Genomic DNA, 22,967 nt, shown 5'->3' on the forward strand with positions numbered 1-22,967 from the left:
ATAATTAAGATTCAGGAAATACTCTCCAAAAGCTCCTTGCAATTTCAAGTCTAACCCAGAAAGATGGTGGCTCATTGGCTATTGTCTCAAAAACAACATTACTCAATTAGGAAATTAGCATGAGGCTATTTTTCATAGATATATATGTATATACATATATATATGTGAAGCATATTATTTATTGAGTAATTATTTATATGCAAAACTTTAATTTCAGAGGTATTACATCAAATCCATTTATTTAGGTAAAAGCCTTTACATACATTAGTTTCCGTTATCTGAGTTTTTTCTAGTTCTCCTTCATGGCTTTTGCAGCCAATCAAAAAATATATTTGTAGCCAATAAAGAACTGTTTGCTAGGTTTTAATTAAAGCCCGGATCTCTTTTGAGTCCAAATCTAAAATTATGTCTCATTTCATCTTGGTAATCCCAGTACCTAAAACAGAATATTATATATAGAAGTAGGTGCTTAGTAATATTCTTTGAAAAGAAATTGGTATAGTCTGGTTCTCTTTTCCAGAGAAAAGTTGTTTGGTTAATGTGACCTCATATCCATTAGAAAGATTTTTTATATGGAAGAAGAATAAGAGGAAGAAGGGGAAAGAAATGGGAGGGGGAAGAGAAGGAAGAAGAAGAAAATGAAGAGGAGAAGGAGGAAAATGTAAAACAAGGTGTCCAATTTGAATGAAGCCTGCAAAAGTCCCAAGTGCAGCCTGCACCAGATAAAAATATAATTGAGAAATGTTTAACAAAATAAATAAAAATATAATACAACATAGATAATGTTCATCTGTGGTTTTCTAAGTTACTCTGCTGCTTACAGGAATCAATTTCTATTTAAGTTTGACACTACTAATGTCTTCTTTGTGAAGTTCAAAGATTATGAGGAGGTACTCAGGAACATGAGTTGGTTTTTTTTTTTTGAGAAAATTTAGAAATCATCAAATCCAACCTCCTTATTTTTCCAAGAAGGAAACTGAGGTCCAGTTAGAAATTTGCTTTCCTAAGGTCATTTGGGTTGTAAATAAAAGAGCTTAAAATTTAAACCAGAGCCTCTGAGTTCCAACGGATTATTTCAAATACAATGTGTTTTTTTTCCCACAAAGGTCCCACCAACCAGAGATTCTCAAAATGTGATTTATAGAGATCCTTTCAGAAGATCCCTTAACATTTAATATGACTACAGAGTCTATATTTTTTTTCCTTATGGTTCGAATTTAGAAGTTATTTATGTCATTGAATTAAAACCAGACACTACCTCATTAGGGTCTTGTTAAAAAATGGTGCCAATTTCCTCTCTCATTAAGGAGAAAGTTTATTTCGGAATGTCAAGAGGGACCAGGTGGGGTAGGTGATCTCAGAGGACTTCCTTGCCAACATGGTGTGTGCCTAGAGGCATCAGAAAGCCACTGCCCTACATTCTGGGGCTCTATTGACCCATGTTGCTCAGGGACTATAAATCAGGAACCAGTCATGGAAGTTTCTCCCCTTCATGATTCTGCTGGTCATATGGTGTGTGAATCAGGGTGTTTTTGTCCTAGAATTGTTATAGTTCTTGCTGTTTAGAATTGGGAGTAAGTTTGTACTGAACCAGGCACATCCTCTCCCAGTAAATTCTTGTGACCAACAATTCCCTTTTGCAAGAAGTCTCACCGGCATTATAGATAGAGCTATAGACTGGAGAGCAGAATTTTATTCTGATTTAAAATGTAACTGGCCCTGATGGTGACCAAAGGATTTTTAAACCAGAAGCAGCAACCATAGAGTTTGCCTAATGCAGAGTCCTAAATTTTATAGATGAGAAGACTGAGGATATATAAGGCTTCTTCTAACTCTAAATCTTACTAATTTATAAGACCTACAGAGATTGTCTGACTTGCTCTATGTCACAAAGGCAGAAGTAATAAGTCTCAGAATCAAGATTTCTGTTTTGGCAAAGAGGCAACGTGGTCAATGAAAAAATGATGCATTTGGCAGCACAGGACCTGGAATCAAATCCTATGGGTCTCCTTTGATAACTTTAGTCAAATCACTTCACTTTGGGATAAAATTATAAAACAAAGGAATTGGACTAAAATTCAGAGGTGTTCATCTCACTGAGGACAAAACTCAGCATGGTGGTGGGAGAAGACAACCAGTTTAAAATGTAATTGGGAAGTGTTTAACAAAATAACATAGATAATGTTAAATTGTGGTTTTCTAAGTTTTTATTTGAGTTTGACACAAATGGAGACCTCTAGGTTCCCTTCCAGCTCTACATCTATGAATCTATTACTGCAAATCCAGAGTTTTTTTCCATCAGTTTTGGGCAATTGAATTCATATATTGAACTTCTCAAGTTTCATACTGTATCCAACTGAACTAGCTGTCAAATTCATTACATTTGTTGTATCACAAATATTTACTTTTATTCACCTAACATGGCATAATGGATAAAGTGGTAGACTTAAGAGTCAGGAAGACCTGGATTTGAATCCTGTGTTAGACACTTGCTACTTGGATGCTCCTTACTAAGTTGCTCCATTTGTCTGAGCCTCAGTTTTCTCATCTGTAAAATTAATATAACAGAAACTTCTTTACAGGTTTGTTTTATCAAATGAGATAATATATGTAATTTCAAAGCATTTTATAAATCTTAACATGTCATAAATATTTTATTCAGTCATGTCAGACTCTTTTGACTCCATTTGAGGTTTTCTTGACAAATACATTGTAGTGGTTTGCCATTTCCTTCTCCAGCTCATTTTAGAGATGTGGAACTGAGGCAAATAGGGTTAAATGACTTGCCCAGGGTCACACAGCCAGTAAGTGTCCAACACCAGATTTGAACTCCTGAAGATGAGTCTTTATGATTCCAGGCCCCACACTCTATCCAATTGTGCCACCTAACTACCCATTATAAAATACCACTCATTATTATTATTATTATCCTCATTAATAATATCATGGCCAAAAAAGTATCCTATAAAATTATATTGCCACACCTCAGGGGTATCTCTTCAGAGTAAAGTGGCAACAAATTTTATCACTTATTTCTGTTTTCCTTTCAGATTATCAAAGAGCTTCCACCACCCCCAGCAGAGGAAAGTGAGGTAAGTACTGTGAGTTAAAAAGACCTGGCTTTGAATCCTGTCTTACTCCATGGGTGATACTTCCTAAGTCACTCAGTTTCTCTGAGTCTCAATTTTCTCATCTTATCTCTCCTCCCTTGAGAAGTGCTTGGGCAGTTCTAAAAAGAAAATGGAACAGGTCAGAGGTTTAACATATTATTTTGGTTACAAGCCCATTCTAGGCTATTCTAGGACATTTGTTGCCTTGGTAAAGATCAGATTGATCAGAATAATGAAGAAGTTGAAGTACAAAATTTATGACTGACTTCAACAATCTGATTTCATGTACTTGGATATGTCCTCCACCAAAGCTGACTGCCACCCTTGAGTAGACTGTCTTCTTACCCTTACTCCCTTTGGATCTTGCAAGGTGATTAGCAGAAAACTGGCTCTCCACCTGTCATTGCTCTCACCCCATAATCAGCCCATCTTTTCTTCCTTTCACAGAAACTTGATAAAGGCCTTTAATCAAGTTCTGAAGACTTTGTTGTTGATCTTTTAGTTATTTATTTATTTGGTTTTTTGCTGTCTGCTCACAGCTATCTCACATCTTCCTGTTCCCTCTGTGAAATACTTAAGTTTTGTTCTTCAGAAACAATGATTTTCCATACCCTTTGTGAGATAACAACACTGGTAAAATGTTAGTACTGAAAAGATAGGGCTTTACTTTCATAGGAAGCTTTGGGTCAGAGGAAGAGCTTTTCATCTTCCATAAAAGTGTCCTTCTTCTTTACAACTGGACTCACCTCATTTTCCATCTGTAATGTGTTCCCATATATACATATTGTTGGATTGTCTAATTCATTTGCATGTTGAAATCTAAAAAATAGACATGCAGATCAATTAATTAGTTAACATTTATTAAGCACCTACTATGTGCCAGGCACTATGATCTGTACTGTGCAAATGAACAGGCCAGACTCCTAGTGATTATAGAGTTCTAAAAGGTATTACAAAGCCTTGGGAACTGATACTGCTCAGTTCAATGTCATCCACAAATAAGTCAGTCAAAAAGCACCTACTTTATGTCAGGCACTGTGCAAAGTGCCAGTGATATAAAGAAACTCGAAAGATAAACTTTGCCCTTATGAAGGTCACAATCTCATGGGAAAACAACAGGCAAACAAGCATGTTATAACAGATCACATACAAGATGAAGAAAGAGTAAATAGTCAACAGGGAAAAGACACTAGAATTTAGAGACTGGAAAATGCTTCCTATATAAGTTAGGATGTTAACTGAGACTTGAAAGATATGAGCGAACTCAGAAGACAGAGATAAAAAGGAGGAACATTTCACACATGGAAGACATGGGAAAGCCATGGAAAATACCCTGAACTAAGAGATGGAATATTTTATTCAAGGAATAGAAAGAAGGCCAATATCTCTGGATCCAGAGTATATGAGGTTGGGTGAGGAGGTGTCTAAGGTATAAGAAGGCTGGAAAGATGGAGAAAATTTCAGGTTATAAAGGATCATGAACACTAAAGAGAGTATATTTACTCATGGAGGTAACAGGAATCAATAAAGTTTATTGAGGAGGGGTGTGACATGATGATCAGATTTTTTACTTTAGGAAAATCTCTTTAAAGGCTGAATGGGGTATCGACTGGAGTACTGAGAGATTTGTGTAAAACAGACCAACCTGCAGGCTATTAAAAGTCTAGGTGTGAAGAGATGAGGATCTATACTAGAGTGTCCAATAAGAGTAGGGGGTATATTTGAGATATTGTAAAGGTGAAATCAATAAGCCTTGACAACATATTGGATGTAGGGGGAGGGGTGATCAATAGTCAGGAGTTGAAAATGGGGGGTGAAGTCTGGGGAAGGAATAATGAATTAAGTTTTGAACACATTTGGAGTCTAAGATAACTACAGGACATGCAGTTTAAGATACCTAATAGGCAGCTGAAGACAAAAGACTAGAAGTTGGCTGGGTGGTTAAGTCAGAATAAGCAGATTTGAGAATTGCCAGCAAAGAGATGTTAATTGAATCCATGGGAGCTCGTGACCAGGTGAAATAGTATAAAGAAAGAAGAAAAGCCCTCTTTGTCTCAAATCCATTGTTAGTGGGCATTATTTGGATGAAAATCCAGCAAAAGAAACTGAGAAGGAACAGTTAAACAGGCAGGAAGAGAAGGAGGGATGACTAGTGCCAAAAAAAAAAAATAGAGAGAGGAAACTGTCAAGGACAAGAACATCTAGAGAACCTTACCATCCCCAGGAATCCCTCCTCAATCTGGACTCTCTGCTGGATTTTCTCCATCAGAGTATTAAATACTTTTGGCCAGTATACACATTTCCAGTTTTGTGCATCACTTGACGTTTATTTAGAGAAATACCAAACCAGATTATTTCTATTGTTTATATCCAACACTCTTGAGGGATCTTCATTCATGAATGAAAGACACCTTAATGTAAAAGACTCTGTAAGTTATTAGTTTGTTCTATCAAATCAAATGCTTTTGTTTTTTATAAACAATAAGCACAATAGCATTAGATATTCTTTACATCTTTAAGCTAATTGTAAAATGATAAAGTTGTATTCTCTACTAATACCCTTATCAAGAATGATGTCATTTGAGGGGCAGCTGGGTAGCTCAGTGGAGTGAGAGTCAGGCCTAGAGACAGGAGGTCCTAGGTTCAAACCGGGCCTCAGTCACTTCCCAGCTGTGTGACCCTGGGCAAGTCACTTGACCCCCATTGCCCACCCTTACCACTCTTCCACCTATAAGACAATACACCAAAATTAAGGGTTAAAAAAAAAAAAAGAATGATGTCATTTGGGGCAGCTAAGTGGCTCAGTGGATAAAGAGCCATGCCTAGAGACACAAGGTCCTAGGTTCAACTCTGACCTCAGATACTTCATAGCTGCATGATTACGGGGAAATCATTTTATCCCAATTGCCTAGCTCTTACTGTTCTGCCTTGGAACCAATACTTAGTATTCATTCTAAGAGACAAGATGAGAATTTTTAATGACTGAATTATATATATATATATATGTACATGTACACACATAAGATTTTCTATAGTTGGAGGAGTAAGCATATAGGTTGATAGTTATTAATGTTTTCTCAGTCATCATTTTTGGTATGGATCAGGTTCTAGATTTTTTTCATGCTTTTAAGTATTTCCTCTCTTTCATATAGTCTAAATTTTAACTTCTTAACCCCAAAAAATTGCATCATATTCATCATGGATCTCCTCTATATGGGCTTGGTCCAATACAACTATTTTTCCTGTCTTTGTTTTCTTTTATGACATTTCTACCTCTTCTGTAAGCACTCGAGGGAGTGTGATGTTGGAATTCAGATATGGTGATTCCACTCTCCTCGATGGACAAAACAGTTTTTGCGTATTGTCTCAATTTTTCTTTTGTTACGGATTTTCCATTTTTGTCCTAAAGTAGTCTTGAGATAACTTTGCTTAGTTAGATAACTCACAAAGTTTTATTTAGACATGTTACTGAAAGTTGAAAATGTGAACTGGACAACAGAAATGCCACTGATGCTGCCTATAACTGAATCCAAAAGTCAAATCAATGTAAATTAATTGCCATGAAAAGAAGACCAAAAATATTGAAAAAGTAGCCTAGTCATCTAAAATGTGATTTACTTGCCTACTACATAGGGACATCTGGCAAAGGCAACATCAGGTTAGAATATAAACTTGGACTATAAAAGTTTACAAAAAAGAAATATGAATGATTATGAACAGTAACATTTCATAAAAGCAAAGAGGAGTAAGGCATGGTAAAACTAGGTAAAGAAAACTTTGCGAGGCACCTAACTAAGCAAAGTTCTCTCACAGGCACCTGAAAATGGAAAATCTACAACAATAATTGAAACAATATGCAAAAAAATGATGGACATCTCCTTAATTTCAAGTTCTTTGCCACTACAAAGACAGCTATTATAAATATTTTGGAACATATAGATACTTTTCCTTTTCCAATGATCTCTTCGGGAAACAGAGCTGGATCTGTATATACAGTTTTAGAACTCTCTAGTCATAATTCCAAATTGCTCTCCAAAATGATCAGATTAGTTCATAGTTTGAGCAACAGTGTATTAGTGTCCCTGTTTTCCCACATTCCCTCCAACATTTGTCATTTTGCCTTTTTGTCATTTTAGCCAGGCTGATGAATATGAGATGATACCTCAGAATTGTTTTGCTTTGCATTTCTTTAACCAGTATATACACACATAAAATATACTGGATTAGGAAAAAAATATGTTGATGAGATTTGGGGTTTTTTCTTTGTCTGCAAGACTTATTGGGATGTCCAAGTCAATTTGTTCTCAATATTCACCCTTGACTCTTGTCAAGTTTCCTAGGTAAAAAATAATGTTTAAATTTTCCATTCCATGTGGCTCCTATATCCTGAACAGTAAATGCAGAAGCCAAGGGATTGAATAACTGCAATCAATTAAAATAAGTCTTGTTAGAATGCTCACTTTCTGCCCAGATACTAAAGAAGGAAATTGCATTGCTGTGCCATGTGGGGAAAAGAAATCTCTTTACATTCACAAAGACCTTTTATTTATCAACCAAGTGCCTGGATCCTAGGCTAATTTCATCATTTCTAGTTTAACTTTGTTTCTGTTTTGTCATCTTTGGTTGCCGATCAGGCTCCAAAATGAGAAGGGCAACCAGACATTCTTTGTTTAAAATGTCTTCATGTCATCCTCTTTTCTTTCTTATTTTAATATATTTTTATCTTTTGTATATAATATATTTAATGACATATTAAATATATTTTATATAAATATATGTATAAATATATTTGTATATTATATATAATATGTATTAAATATATAATAATATTTAAAATGTATTTATATCTTTTTTAATAACACTCTCTCAGAATTTCTTTTTTCTTTCCAATGTTGATTGGCTCTATAGTTAGATCTGAAGCTTAGCAGAAAAGCAGTGTTTCTCAAAATATGTTAAACAGATGAGGACAAAAAAAAAAAATGAGAAATTTGGTTTCAGTGTACTACTATTCAAACAAGTCCTAAAAAGGCATGATCAGCCATGCTTGCCCCTAACTTGGGTGTTGCCACTTCCATGAAACCTTCTTTAACTCCCATCTCAAAGTGAATTCTCTCCTTTTCCAAATTTCTCATAACTCTATGTGTCGACTACAGCATACACTTATCAAAATATTCCTTCTGTCCAGACAAATAAATAAAATAAATTTAAAATAAAATTTTAAAGATCATCCCCTAAATAAATAGTTAAAAGTAAAAGAAAGATGAAAGCAATATAGTGCCTTTAGTTCTTATTTAATGCAATACTTTTTTCAGTAGCAATGCTCCTCAAAGAAAAGAAACCAAGATGAGAGTTGAGCTACATCCTGCTTTCAGGCTTGTACTATATTCTAAGAAAAAGGACCAAGTATGCCAATTGATGCAAAAAAGATTATAATTTTATGTCAAAGTAAAAAACTGTGTCTCATTTTATTTACCTTATGAATACAAAAAAAAATCACTTTGTTCATTGGTAGAGTTTGGTCCTTCCAAGTACTTTTAAATTCTGATGCTTCACAGAAAAGCCTAGATAGCAGTGTGAGAGGAAGCAATAGATAGATTCCAGCTTTCTCACCAGACTTTCTTGACAAATATCTAGAGAAGGCACCATAAATCAAGAAGTCACAGTGGATCATTTTTCCAGCCCAGCATGACTTAGGGAGATGGATAGAGAGGTCTACATATACTGGGGTAAGGAACCTGGCCAGGATTATGGTGGGAAGTATTCTGGTTTCAGAAGATTGAAAGAGGGTCAAGAAAGAATACAAGAAAAAAGATCCCAGGGATCCCTAACCAAATGCTGAGTTCAGGAATTGGGGTCATCTGGCAGGTCCATCAATTATCACCCAAGGCTTGGTCATATATCCAAAGCAGAGAGGAGCTGTTATAAGTGTAGACCTTGAGAACAATTTCTGGAAAACAAATTTTAGCAATATGACTCTGATGCCTGAAGCAGAATTCAATGTCCTAAACCAATGGGAGCCTGTAGTTCAGATGTTCTGAAGCCAGAGAGCTTTCTAGCAGACCAAAAAGGGCTGGATTAAACAGCAGTATGCTGATCCCGACCAGAAATATTCTGATAGACATAAACTTGGACTAAGAGCTTACAGAAATCAAACTGGGAAGGAATTGATCAGACTTTCCCCTCAATCACTTTACTTTGAAAGCATTAGAAGCTTGTAGGACCCCTTCTAGAACTGGGAAAGCAGCAGGACATGAGGATAAAATCTCGAACCAGATACCCCCCTCCAGATGTGTCCAGAATCCACATAGTTTTGAACATAAAGTTCAAAGTCAAGAATTAGACTGGAAAAATGGCCAAACAAATAAATAAAGAACCAAACCATAAAGTGTTGCTATGTTGACAGAGAAGATCAAGACACAAAGAAAAATAAAATTACTTGACAATACCTACAAGCAGGTCATCAAAGGGGAATAGGGCATAGAGTTTCAGGCCTTGACATGGAAGGTCCTGGGGTCCTCAGACACTTCCTAGCTGTGTGACTTCCTAGCTGTGTAATTAAGTTAATGACTTAACTCACAATTGCCTAGCCCCTACTACTCTTCTGCCTTGGAAAGTATAGTTAGTATCTTTTCTAAAACAAAAGATAAAAGTTTTTTAAAAATCTACAAGCAAAGCCTCAAAGAAAAATGGATCTGGGATGCATACCCAACAAGAATTCCTGGAAGAGTTAAAGAAGGGGTTAAGCGTGTTTTTTTAAATGAATGGATAGGTAAAGAAGGACTCCTCATGAATTCTTTTTATGACACAAATTTGGGTTTGATACCTAACCCAAGGAGAATAAAAATAGAGAAAGAAAACTACAAACCAATTTCTCTAATTGGTTTAATTTAATTAATACTAATGCAAAAATCTTGACAAAATACTAGCAAATAGACTATAACAACATATCACAAAGATGACAAATTGGGATTTATAGTGGGAATTCAGGAATGATTTAATTTCAGGAAAACTCTAAGTGAAATTAACTAAATCAATGACAAAAGCAACAAAAATCTGACAATTATATGACTAAATACAGAAGCTTTTGACAAAATATATAGCACCAGTTTTTATTGAAAACACTTAGCATAAACTAAATGGAAATTTTCTTTAAATGGTGAGTAGTCATCTATATAAAAAAATAAGAGCAAGCATTATCTTTATTGGGGAGAAACTAGAAGCCTTCCCAATAATATACAGATGAAGCAATGATGTCCATAAACACCATTATTATTCACTATTGTACTAAAAATGTTAACTATAGCAATAAGACAAGAAACTGAAGGTATAAGATTAGGCAAAAAGGTAGCAAAACTGTCACTCCAGAGCATATGATGGTATGCTTAGAGAACCCTAGAGAATTAACTTTTAAAAGCTAGCTGAAACAATTAACAACATTAGCAATGTTGCAGGATATAAAATAAACCTACATAAATCATTACCATTTCTATATATTATCAACAAAACCTAATAGGATGAAATAGAAAGAGAAATTCCATTTAAAATAACTGCAGGCAATATAAAATACTTGAGAGTCTCACATAGAAGCTATATGAACACAATTAAATACACTTTTCATACAAATAAAGACCAAGCTAAACAATCAGAGAAATAGTCATTGTTCATGGGGAAGCCAAGTCCCAATTTTGACACAAATTAATTTTTTTTCTTCAGTGCCATATTGATCAAACTACTGAAGAATTATTTTATAAAACTAGAAAAAATCATAACAAAGTTCATCTGGAAGAACAAAAGGTCAAGAATATCAAGTGAAAAAATTAGATAGCCTAGTAGTACCAGATTTCAAACTGCATTATAAGCAGTAATCATTAAAACAGTCAGGTACTGGTTAAGAGTGGTCAATCATTAGAATAGATTAGAGAACTGATAGATTCAGAATGTTGATTGAAACATTTCTTTCCTTTCTTTTTCTTTTTTTTCTGGACATGGCTAATATGAAAATGTGTTTTGCATGACTATACAAATTTTTAATGGGTGTTCTTTGTCCTTAAAATGTTGCTGTCACCAAAATTGTTCCACTGATGGTGCTCATTTCATCCTGCATCAGTTCATAAAAATCTCAGGTTTCTCTGAAACTGTCTGTTTCATCATTTCTTACAACACTATTCCAGCTATACAATACTCCCTTACTTACAATGCTATCCCACTATATTTACAAACTATAATTTGTTCAGTCATTTGTTCAGCTCATGCCCAATTGATGTGCTCCCTTCCTTAGTTCCCAGTTCTCCATCACTATAAAAAGAGCTGCTATAAATATTTGGGTACAAGTAGATCCTTTTCCTCTCTCTTTGATCTTTTTGGTGCATACTGTAGTAGCATTAACGAGTTAAAGGGGTATACAGTTTAATAACTTTGGGGGCATAGCTCTAGAGTAGACCATCTGCTCTTCTCCTTTCTTCTCTGTCCTCTATAATTACTTTGTATATATTTTCTACTTATCTATGTAAACATTGTTTCCTGTTTAGGGGCAGAATTTATTTTTTTTGTGCATAGTAAAATACTCAATCAAATTTAATCTAAAGGATTTTAGAGATCATTTAATTCCAAACTCTTTATTTTGAGGTGGGAAAAGTGTGTTCAAACTGGAGAATGCAGATACTAGAGGCAAGGTCATCAGTTTGAATGCTACAGCAATAGTCTTTTCTTTAAATTATCACTTCCAAATGGCAAGAAGTAATCAGGGCCTGAAAACTTGGTGACTTTGAGAATACTACAATTGTTTCACATATATTATATACATTAATTCTCACAGCAGTTCAAATAAAGAAAACTTTTGTTATTCAGTTGCTCTAGTCATGCCCAACTCTTTGTGACTCCATGTGGGCTTTTCTTGGCAAGGATTCTAGAGTGGTTTCCAATTCATTTAAAGAAGAGGAAACTGAGACAAACAGGCGCATTTGTCTTGCCTAGAGTCACACAGCTAGTAAGTATCTGAGGCTAGATTTGATTGCAGGAAGAAGAGTCTTCCTGATTTTCCGGTTGGCACTTTATCCACTCTACCACCTATGTGCCCCAGGTAAGCATATAGTTACACTCATGTCTGGTAAGGAAATGAAGCAAGATCAGACCCAGGTCTTCCTGATTCAATTCATGGAACTCCACTACATCACAGTGTCTCTGAAATAAAATAGAAAGGAGAGAGGTGAGAACCGTCATAAGGAAAAATAAATAGGATTTGACAATTTACTGCTAACATTAAAGAAGATAGATAAGTGAAGGAGTCAGGCTTCACTTTTAGCTGAGGTTGACTCAGGGAGTGATGATAACAGAAATTATACTTCCATGCACTAATAGTCCAGACTCTTACTAAATGTCTATAATCATGATGACTACCTTGGTCATTTACATCACCCAACCTGTTCCCCAAAATGAAAAGATCAAAAGGTACTTAATGTTTCAGCAGCATTCTTCTAGAGGAGATCCCATACAGACACCACTATAACAATGTTTTCATTACACATATTCCCAGATGCTATTCACTACTCAGTATAAAATAATATCTCTAATGTGTGTGGAATCTAGAGAAATGGAGTAAGATTTAGTCACTGTTAGGGGACAAAGAATATGAATCGCATCTTTTTCTCATGATGATCTAAATAAAGGGGCTCCTCCTACTAACTATTTAATCTTCACAGAGCAGAGAGTACAGTAGATTCCCCATTACCTCCACAATGATCTTAAATATTTAATAAATAATCCACGAAGTAAATAGGTTTCAAATTTATTCACAGAATGTTACAGCTGAAAGATGCCTCAGAGATTATTTAGTATAGCCCCTTTGTTTTCCAGGGAAGGAAACTGATGCCCAGACTTTGATTTGCCCAAGTTCACCCAACTAGTAAGTGGCAAAGTTGGCATTCTAACCCTGGGCTTCTGACTCCATGCACAATACTCCTTCCACTACATGGTGAAATCTATCTATAGAGGGCATCTTGATTCCATCTGCAGGTCAAATTGTAAATATCAGAGCCTTCAAGGGCACCAATAGGCATGCCACACTCTAATACCATTCTTGGGACTTTAAAAAGATCCTACCACTGGCTTGTGCACTGGCAATTGTCTAGAACACAATAGGCTATAATAAGTCCTCCTCTTCCCCCATGCTAACTAAACAAAAGGTTGTTTGTAACAGGGTCATAGCCAAAGTGTGACTCAGACCCACACACCAAGTGAAAGTGTTGAATTCAGAGAAGCCTGTATTGACATGGATCCATTTCTTAACCAATCACATTTGTAGTTCAAGCCACTTGAGCATTCTTATTTGGCTGCACTGGCCTGGCAGTCACTGTGTTGTAAAAGATTGGAAGCAGAGCTCTTTTTCTGATGGAAAATTATTCCATTCCCTTCTTAGAACATACAGGTCTTTATTTTTGCACTAAAGACACATTTGGTTTAATTGATTTTACATGACATCTAGGAAGGCATTCCAGAAAGGACAATATACAAATCTGAAACCAGAGGACACCAGTCCAAGCTCAAGCTCTGCTTTTCTTTGTGTCCTCAGCACTTAGTATACGTAGGAAGTGCTAATAAATGCTTATTGATTGACTGACTGCTACCTCTGTTAATGCTGAATAAATCAATTCATGTCTCTGGGCCTCAAGTTTCTTCAGCTGGAATGAAGAATTCTTATTCATCTCCTTAAGAGAGGTGGGGGCAAAGGAGGTAGATGTTGTTTTTGACCTGTGATTTCATTAACATTTCATTAACATTAAATTTCATTAAAAGAGTAGAAAGATCTACTTTTTTGGAAGTCATGAGTCCTATGTACAATATCTAGAATTTTCTCCCTACTTTCTCCCTACTACTTGTATCACATGGAATCCCTTGCTTCCTTTAAGATATACTGCCTTTAAGGTCCTTTTCTTGACTGACCCCAATCCCAAACTAGTAGTTCTCTCCCATTCTATTTCAAATTTTATATTTACTTTGTTTTTTTTCTGTACATACTTTTATATATATAAATCTCTCCTGATAAAATGCAAATTCCTTGACAAGACTTTTATTTTTCCCTTACAACCCATCCTGTTCCTGGAATATTGTTATTATTCAGTCATGTCCAGTTCTTTGTGACCTATGGACCATAGCATGTCAATACTGTCTATGGAATTTTCATGGCAAAGATACTGGAATGGTTTGCCATTTACTTCTCCAGTGATCACCTTTTATCAGTATTCTCCACTATGATCTGTCCATCTTGATTAACAATACAGTGAATAGTTCATAGTTTCTTTGAACTACATAAGCCCCTCCACCATGACAAGGCAGGGATCCTAGAGGAGTCATGGCACCTTATAGGTGATTAATAAAAACATTATTAACTGATTTGGTTGCCTTCCTCTATAGAGTTTTAATTCAGAGAGTCCTACATGCCTTTCCTAAAATCTTATGTGTCAGATTATTCCTAGGTTACTTTTCTATATCAGAAATTCTAATATTCACTTCCTTATGAGGTTCCCATCATTTCTATCTCAGCAACTATTTTCTCTGTCTTGGTGAGAATCAAAATCAAAATCAGAACAGAACATCCTCTTCTTTGACTCAACCTTTTGAAGGATGAAATTATGATTGAGGCTAATCAAAATAGCTCTTCTGCTTTGGGCAGAGAGATCCAACAGAAAGTCAGGTAACTGAAACTCCCTTTCCTCCATAGTTAGTATTCCAGGTTTATGATATGTTTCCTAAAAGTTGAATTTATTTCTTTTCTCTAATCACTGGTCTGCACCATACTCTGATAAAAAATTTTCTTTCTATTCCTGCATGAGTAAATGCTCTATGCCAAGCCTTTCTAATCTGGTTTCTGGATTTCTTCATACCTACATCTTCTTAATATATGCTATTGTGCCCCTCTCTTTTTTGTCCACCCCATTCTTTTTTATTTTTTTTTAACTTTCTAAACCTCTGTTCTCATAATGGGTCTCATCCTGCCTAGTCTTTATACTTTATGAAGTCAAATTCTCTTCCTTGCATTAGGATTTCCAATTCCCCTTCATTTCTACTCATGCTTTCTATTCTTGTGTATAGTCATTTCAGACCAGGGATTTTACTAAACATTCCATCTGGGGATCTGGGGGAAAGGTGTTCCTTGTGAAATGGCCTTGTTTAACCTGGAGCTTAATCTGGAGGGGGCCCATCTTTCAACCAGTGAAAGTTAAGCACATCTCAGGTTTGATGACAGATAGCTTTAGTGGTCATTGTTATGTCAGTCAATTCAACATTACTACATTTTCTACATCCTAAGTTGAAGAGACAAATAGATAAATGTTTTGTTTCATAAACCAGAATATGGGTCCTCTCCTGATCAAATAGCTCAAGATCACATCCTATTTGGATCAAATTTTGTGACCATGCAACAAAGACTGACCTAAATTTAACTAGATAAGAGTCTAGTAAGGACCATGGATAGTGAGAGTAGGGGATGGGGAGTGGGGGAGAGTTTCATGGTGCTGATTGAATCCTACCCTACTGAAGAAGCAACAAAGGAAAAATAATGAGGGAATTCTAGCATTTTGGCATAGAATTCTTTCATTAATTCAATCAAACAGCATTCATTAAATATTCATTGTGTGCCAGGTACTAGTGGCTAGGTGCTAAGGATACAAAAACACAATAGGTCCTGCCTAAAAAATAGTTTATATGCTGTTTGGGGAGAAGGAAAGGACAACGTGCAAAAATATCTGTATAAAGTAATTTCCATAAGGCACATCCTGATATCTGAGGAGATATCAGGATGTGCCTTATGTAGGAGGTAGCACTTTATCCAAGTCTTGAAGGTACCTTAGGGTTTTATGAGGCAGAAATGGGAAGAGAGTACATTCTAAGCTTGGGAGACAGACTGTACAAAGGAATGGAGATGGGGAACAGAATACTGTGTACAAAAGATAACAATTAGACCAGTATTTTGACTGGAACACGGGGGACATAAAAGGGAGAAATGTGTAATAAGCCTGCAAAAATAGTTTGGGGACAGATTATAAAGAGCTTTAAGTGGCAAACAGAGGAGTTTATATTTTATCCTAAAGAAAAAAGGAACAACAGGAGTTTCTTGAGTATAGGAATAATATTGTCAGAATCATACCTTAGAAACATCAGTTTGGAACTGTGTGGAGCATCAGTTGATGAGGAAGGAGGAGAGATCCAGAGATGAATTAGGAGGCAATCACAACAGTCCAAGTGAGAGATGAGAGTCTAAAGCAGGGTGGCAACCATAGGAGTGGAAGAAAGAGGACAGCTGCCAGAAGTGTTTAGGAAGTAGAACATCTGGAGATCAGAATCAAGGTACTATCAGCCAATATCAGCAACAGAACAAATAAATCAATTACTGTAAAGGCAAGAACCAATATTAGAGAGAAAGAGAGTCAAAACTAAAATCCTCCCCCCAAAAAAAATCTAAGAAAAATTACTACAGGAAGCAAAATACAAAGAAATGGTGCAAGAGTTTGGTGCCAAATGAGAGATGAGCCAAGGTAGACAAATGTCATTGGTTTAATTTGTTGTCCTAAAAGCCCCCATGGGTGTACATGAGTTTCGGGCTTACATATGTCCCAGCCAATACAATTTTCCTCTGCCAAAATTCCTCTCAATTAGAGAACCCTCCCATACCGCTTATTAAGCTTCATGGAATTTATTGATATGCACCTCCTAGAGACTGAGCATCACCAATCCAAAAATATTTGACAAGTTAGTACCCTTTACCACCAGAAGAGTAGTTCTGAATGACCTCCTACAAACCAAAATCCCAAAGGGCAGAATTCTGCCATAACTTCAGAATCATAGGGCATAATGATCTTATAACTGGTAGTGAAAGATTTCTGATGGACTTGGACATCAGGTCATGTGAGATCTTGTAACATTCATATCTATGGCACAGATCCAGTGGGAAAGCTGTCCAATTCTTCTCTAAAGCCCTTCCCTTAAAAAACTCTGTCACCAAACTTTAATTTTCATGACAGTCTTAATGTCCTCTCACAGTCAAGAATCCATTTCATTTTTTCAGTTGTAAACATATTAATAAAAATAACTTTTTATTCTCTGAACCAGCAGTTTCCCTCCATTCAGATCATCCAAGAAGATATAGGATTATGTAGAGGACAGAGGCCGTGTAGTCTAGCACTCTTCTTTTATAGATGAGGAAACTGACGTCTAGGGAGATTCAATTACTTTCATCAGGTCATTTGGGATATCAGAAATGAGATTTGAACTCAGGTTCTCTATCCCCAGAATCCCACTGCTTTTTCAATTTCTACAACCTTCTCTTCCATATTACCTCTGATTACGGTCCTGAATTAGGTTAAATGTCTGGGTATCCCAGACCCTTGGGAAAAAGTTCAACTATCCTCTACTTCAAAATATACACCAAAGAATAGTACCCAACACTGCTATATCACTTTCCACCAAAAGTGGTTTGCTGGCCTAATCATAGCCAAGTCTCTATTGTGACACACTCTACTTAGCCATACACAGTGCATCATTTTATTCAAGTTGTGACTTCTCTCTTGCTTCTTATGAGTCTTCATTCCCAGTATTAACGATAAGAGCTGGAAGCCACACAGGCCAATTTGCAGGACTCCCTTTATTTTTTTGTTTTATCTTTATTTTATTTTAATAACATATGTATACATAAGTTATCCATAGTTCTATGATTCATGATGTCTCTGTCCCTTCTTTCCTCCCTCCTCCCAGAGCTGACAAACAATTCAGTCTGGGTTTTACATGTATTGTCACACAAAACATTTCATATTATTCATTTTTGTAAGTGAATAATCTAATAAAAACAAAACCCCAAATCCTATACCCAAATAAACAAGTGATAAATTGTATGTTTTCATCTGCATTTCTACCCCAACAGTTCTTTCTCTGAAGGTAGATAGCTTTCATTTTCATAAGTCCCTCAGAATTGTCCCGGATCATTGTATTGCTCTGAGTAGCAAAGTCTATCACATGTAATCGTCTCACAATGTTTCATTTACTGTGTATAATGTTCTACTGGTTCCGCTTATTTCACTCTGTATCAGTTCATGTAGGTCTTTCCAAATCTTTCTGAAATCATCCTGTTCATCATTCCTTATAGCACAATAGCATTCCATCCAAACACATCTCTCCAGTCTTTTTTATATCTTAACCCCCACCTATTCCTATAGGCTCTGCAATCTAGTGACTCCAACAAGACACTCAATATCTCAGCATTTTCACTAGCCAGTCATTTTCTCCCTCCATATCTCTACCTCCTGGCTTCCCTCAACTCCCTCCTAAAATCTCATCTTCTAGAATAAGTCTTTCCTTATTCCATCCTCCCCTCCTCCCATGCCACACTAGTGACTTTCCTCTATTGATCTCCAATTTATCATGTATGTCTTGTTTAAATATAGCCGTTTTCATGTTGTCTCATTAGACTACAAGCTCCTTGAGAACAGGAATGGTGTTTTGCATTTCTTACACCCAGAGAATTTAGCATAGTGCTTGGCAACTAGTAGGTGATTAATAAATGCTTATTTATTGACTGCCAAAGCATTGAGGATAAAATTTAAATTCAAAAAAAGTTAAATAACTCCTACCCTCAAGGAGCCCACCTTTGGCTACTAAAATGGAAAGACAATCCTAATGAGGGTATGAGTTACTAAACATATGTGTTGTTACATGAGATATATTAAGCTACATTTTAGAGAATAAAATCTGGAATATTTGCATGGAATTGGTTCAAATTTTTCATATTCCAAACCAAATAGATATTTTCTGGAATACATCTTCACTTTCCTCTTCTTCTCACTCAGTCTGGGATTTCATTTTCATGGGTAAAGGTTTCTTCCCACCCCACCCGTCATTAATTTTTTGGCTCACACTTAGGAGTATGGTTGGAAAGCTCCATCTAGCATATTTCATTCTCTACCTTGCATGGTTTGTGAAGTTTTGGAATTTCAAGTTCATAGAAAGACTTCCAATATCTTAAGAAGAACTTAAAAAATGCTTACACTTTCTTAAAAGATTGGAAACTTAAGAATTTCATAGTAGTACTTTCCTAATTTTTTTAAATGTTACTTTAAATTCATTGGGAACCATCATCTTGTCGATTGCTTTATTCATTTTCCTATATGGGTTACACCTTTTGTTTTGAGCTATCGAATGGTTATAAAGGATTGTCAAGTCCAGTTAAGAGTCATTAAATTTTAAGTTATGTCAAAGGTTTACTTTATGCTAATCCCTTGGATTTTATCCTTCTGATTCAATCAATTTTTCCTTTACAAGGATAAGTAATTACTTAATCTTTCTGGGTCTGTCATCTCATTTCTGAAATGAAGGGATTAGACTAAATGATCACCAAGGTTCCTTCCATCTCTCAATCTATGATACTATGGCAAATAGTGGTTTAGCAATTGGAGAAGTGGATTAGATTCATAGGTTCAAGTAGGGACTGATTGATGACCTGAAAGTTGTGATAAATAAATATCCCAGGAACCTACAGAAGAAGGGGGAGATTGATCCCAAGAACTGTCAGATTACTGGGAAGAAAACACCTTGAAAACTTGAAATGCATGATAATAAATTTTTCCATATCAGAGCATCACATCAAATGAACTGTAGGGTCAGAAAGAAAGGAGTTGCTTCCAAGGCTCCCCAATCAGTAGCTCTTGTACTTTGAAGGTAGTTGCAGGCAGCCACAGAGTCGAGTCATTAAACTGTAAATGCAGTTGTTTTTCTGACAGACGAAAACTCAAGAAAGTCAGTTAAGTCCTTAATGTGGCAAAACAGTACTTTTTAGGGTGCCTTTTTTCCCTTGAGTGGCTTTCCAGGATATATTTGTTCATTCTCTACTTTATCTTAACTATCCCTAAGGAAGGCTGGGTCATTAGGCTGAACTGTGAAGCTATCTGAGATCTAAAGCTCAGAGAACACCAAAAGCCTGGGTGTCATAAAATCAGTGATGGGTTTTTACTATAGATTTATGGTTAAGGTCAGTGGTGGCCTTATCTAAGGTCATAAGACCCTGATAACACTCATTAATTCATTCAACAAATTGTAACAAATCAAAATTGGAAGCTCAGCACCATTTCTTAATGGAGGAGAGNGAGAGAGAGAGAGAGAGAGAGAGAGAGAGACAGAGACAGAGACAGAGACAGAGACAGAGACAGAGAGACACAGAGAGACAGAGAGACAGAGAGACACAGAGAGACAGAGAGAGAGAGACAGAGAGACAGAGAGACAGAGAGACAGAGAGACAGAGAGACAGAGAGAGACAGACAGAGACAGAGAGAGACAGAGACAGAGACAGAGAGAGAAACAAAGAGAGACAAAGACAGAGACAGAGAGACAAAGACGGAGAGAGACAGAGACAGACAGAAAAGCAGAGAGAGAGGCAGAGAGAGAGTGATGGAGAGAGAGGAAGAGAGAGAGACAGACTTAGAGAGGAGACAGAGGCAGAGAGAGACACACAGATACAGACAGACAGACAGACAGACAGACAGATTGAGATATTTCAGCCTTAGTATAACTGATCCTTCATTTGGCTGGCTAAGGCTCACCATAGATCAAGGGCCAAAATAAGCTGGAGCCCTGACAGCTCAGAGAGCCAAACCCCCAGCCTGATAGGTACTGGTAGGAAAATCGAGAGAGAGCTTGATAGAGATAGAGAGAGATCTCAGTCTTTCTAACTTAAGGTAAGATCAGGTCCCAGATTTCAGCCCTGCATGGTTCCCTCCATGCTCTACTGCCTCTTGCCAAGTGCCAACCCAAGGAGTCAGTCTGCTCAAGATTAGGAGTAAAAAAAAACCTCTCCTTCCCATGCTTGCCTTTTAAACCCAACTAGCTCCTCCTCCCTCCATGACTATGGCATTGCACATTGATAGCAGGGGACTCCAGGGGATGCCAGGGGACGCCAGGGCCAGGCTTTGTACTCAGGATCGTTTACTTCACACAAAATATTTCTTAAATATCTACTCTGTGAAGATCTACTCTCACAAAGCCTATAATCTATAGGGGCTTGGAGGGAGGAAGGGAATAAAGTACAAATGAAAAGAAGCCCAATATGCAACATCATGTGATAAATGTGTGAGAGAAGTGAAAAAAAAGAGTGCTATGTGTGTTCAGAGAGCAGAAGGTCATAATTTATTTCATTCTATTCCTAAGCTCTTGTATCTCCCACAGAAAATTATTTGACTTTTCTGTAAAATGGTTTCCTAAAATGGATGTCATTATTCTGCTGACCACCCTGAATCACGGATCTCCATAATAGCACATTATAAGCTAACTACATCTATGTATCAAACTGCAGTGATGATGTTTTAGAGCAGATGACTTGACTTGTGGCAGATAGTAATCCATTCTAACCAAGCATGCTATTGCCAGTTTCTACTCAATATAAAATACCTCGAGCCAGCCTACTGGTGCTGTGAGGAAGACATGTCATGATTTAAAATAGACTAATCACAAGATAGGGGGGTGGAAGGGACTTCAGAGAACATGTAGTCCAACCTGATCTTCATTTTACAAAGGAAAAAACTGAGATGAAGAAAGGAAATGGCTCATCCAAGGTTGGCTGCTTTCAGATCTAGGGTTAGATAAGGCTTCAGAAACTATGACTATGACTCTCTGTTTTATAGATGAGGAAACCCAGAGAAGTTACAGACAGCTAGATGGCACAGTCAATAAAGTCCTAGGCTTGGAGTCAGGAAATTCTGAGTTCAAATCCACCCTCAGGCATTTACTAGCTATCTGGCCTTGAGCAAGTCACTTTAGCCTTGTTTGCCTTAATTGTATCATCGACAAAATGAACTGGAGAAGGAAATGACGAACCATGTAGAATCTTTGCCAAGAAAACCCCATAAAAAGTGGACACAACTGAACGACAAAAAGAGAAATTAAACAATTTGGCCAGCTCCAAACAGCTGGATTCCCTACCCTAAATAGGTAGCTCAGGGGAATTGCACCCCATTTTTTTGCTTCCAAATGCCATTCTTTTTTTACTTTATTAGGCTGCCTGCTTCAATGAGATTTCATTCATCAAAAGAGAAGTCACTTATGTACACTACTTTTATCAATGGTCTTCTAATGGGCTATATTTTTGTTACCCCAGGCGATTACCTTATTTTCTTGCCAACTGTAAGGAAGACATCAAAGGGTATTTTCCCTTCCTGAAAATTGCAAAACCCGTCAGCTCTGAGTAGTGTAAACAAAACTATACTGAAGGCAGCCAGCTTGTGACTCTCTCCTTCATCCAATCCTGAACTGCTGTGCTGTCTTTTCTGCTCGCTGTTCCCCCTTGGCAGGCAGCCTCAGAATCAGGGGACTCAGATGACTGGCTCTGCTTTTTAAGAGGCTGGGAAGTAGATTTCTTAAGTCCTGGCATTTCCTGTTATGAGGTCCGTCAGCCTCTGCACACGCACTGAGTGGACCCTTTTTCAATGCTAAGGCATAGAAGAAAAAGCAATTCTCTCCTAGATTCAAGGAAGAGAAGAGAGAAAAGTAAACACATGCTCTGAGTGGGCCTCCCTTTGAAACAGCTCTCTTTTTTATTATGGACCTAGCAAACAGGACATTTCAATATACAAAGACCAGAAAAAAGGACAATATATATGAAACTTGTGTATATGAAATGTATGTAGCATATAGGATCATGTATATGAAACATAATAAATATTAAACAGAAATATGTTTCATATCCATGTTCATATATATGAAACATATAATGATATAGTAAATGTATTAATATATTTCACATACATTATTATGTATCTAAATTTTTAACATGTTTCATATACATGATTATGGATATGAAAGATATGTTGATGTATTATTAGACTA

General features: G+C 36.5%; 1 protein-coding gene across 1 annotated transcript in view; it reads left to right on the top strand.

Annotated features, from left to right (window-relative positions):
* The window catches only part of ANTXR1 (ANTXR cell adhesion molecule 1), a 331,895-nt gene that overhangs the window by 202,178 nt on the left and 106,750 nt on the right, over positions 1-22,967 (top strand). The window contains exon 14 of the mRNA XM_044660903.1: positions 3,051-3,092. Within this exon, the coding sequence (XP_044516838.1) occupies positions 3,051-3,092 (42 nt within the window). The remainder of the gene's footprint in view (positions 1-3,050; positions 3,093-22,967) is intronic.

This window comes from Gracilinanus agilis, chromosome 2 (assembly GCF_016433145.1).
Source record: "Gracilinanus agilis isolate LMUSP501 chromosome 2, AgileGrace, whole genome shotgun sequence".
Classification (NCBI taxonomy): Eukaryota; Metazoa; Chordata; class Mammalia; order Didelphimorphia; family Didelphidae; genus Gracilinanus; species Gracilinanus agilis.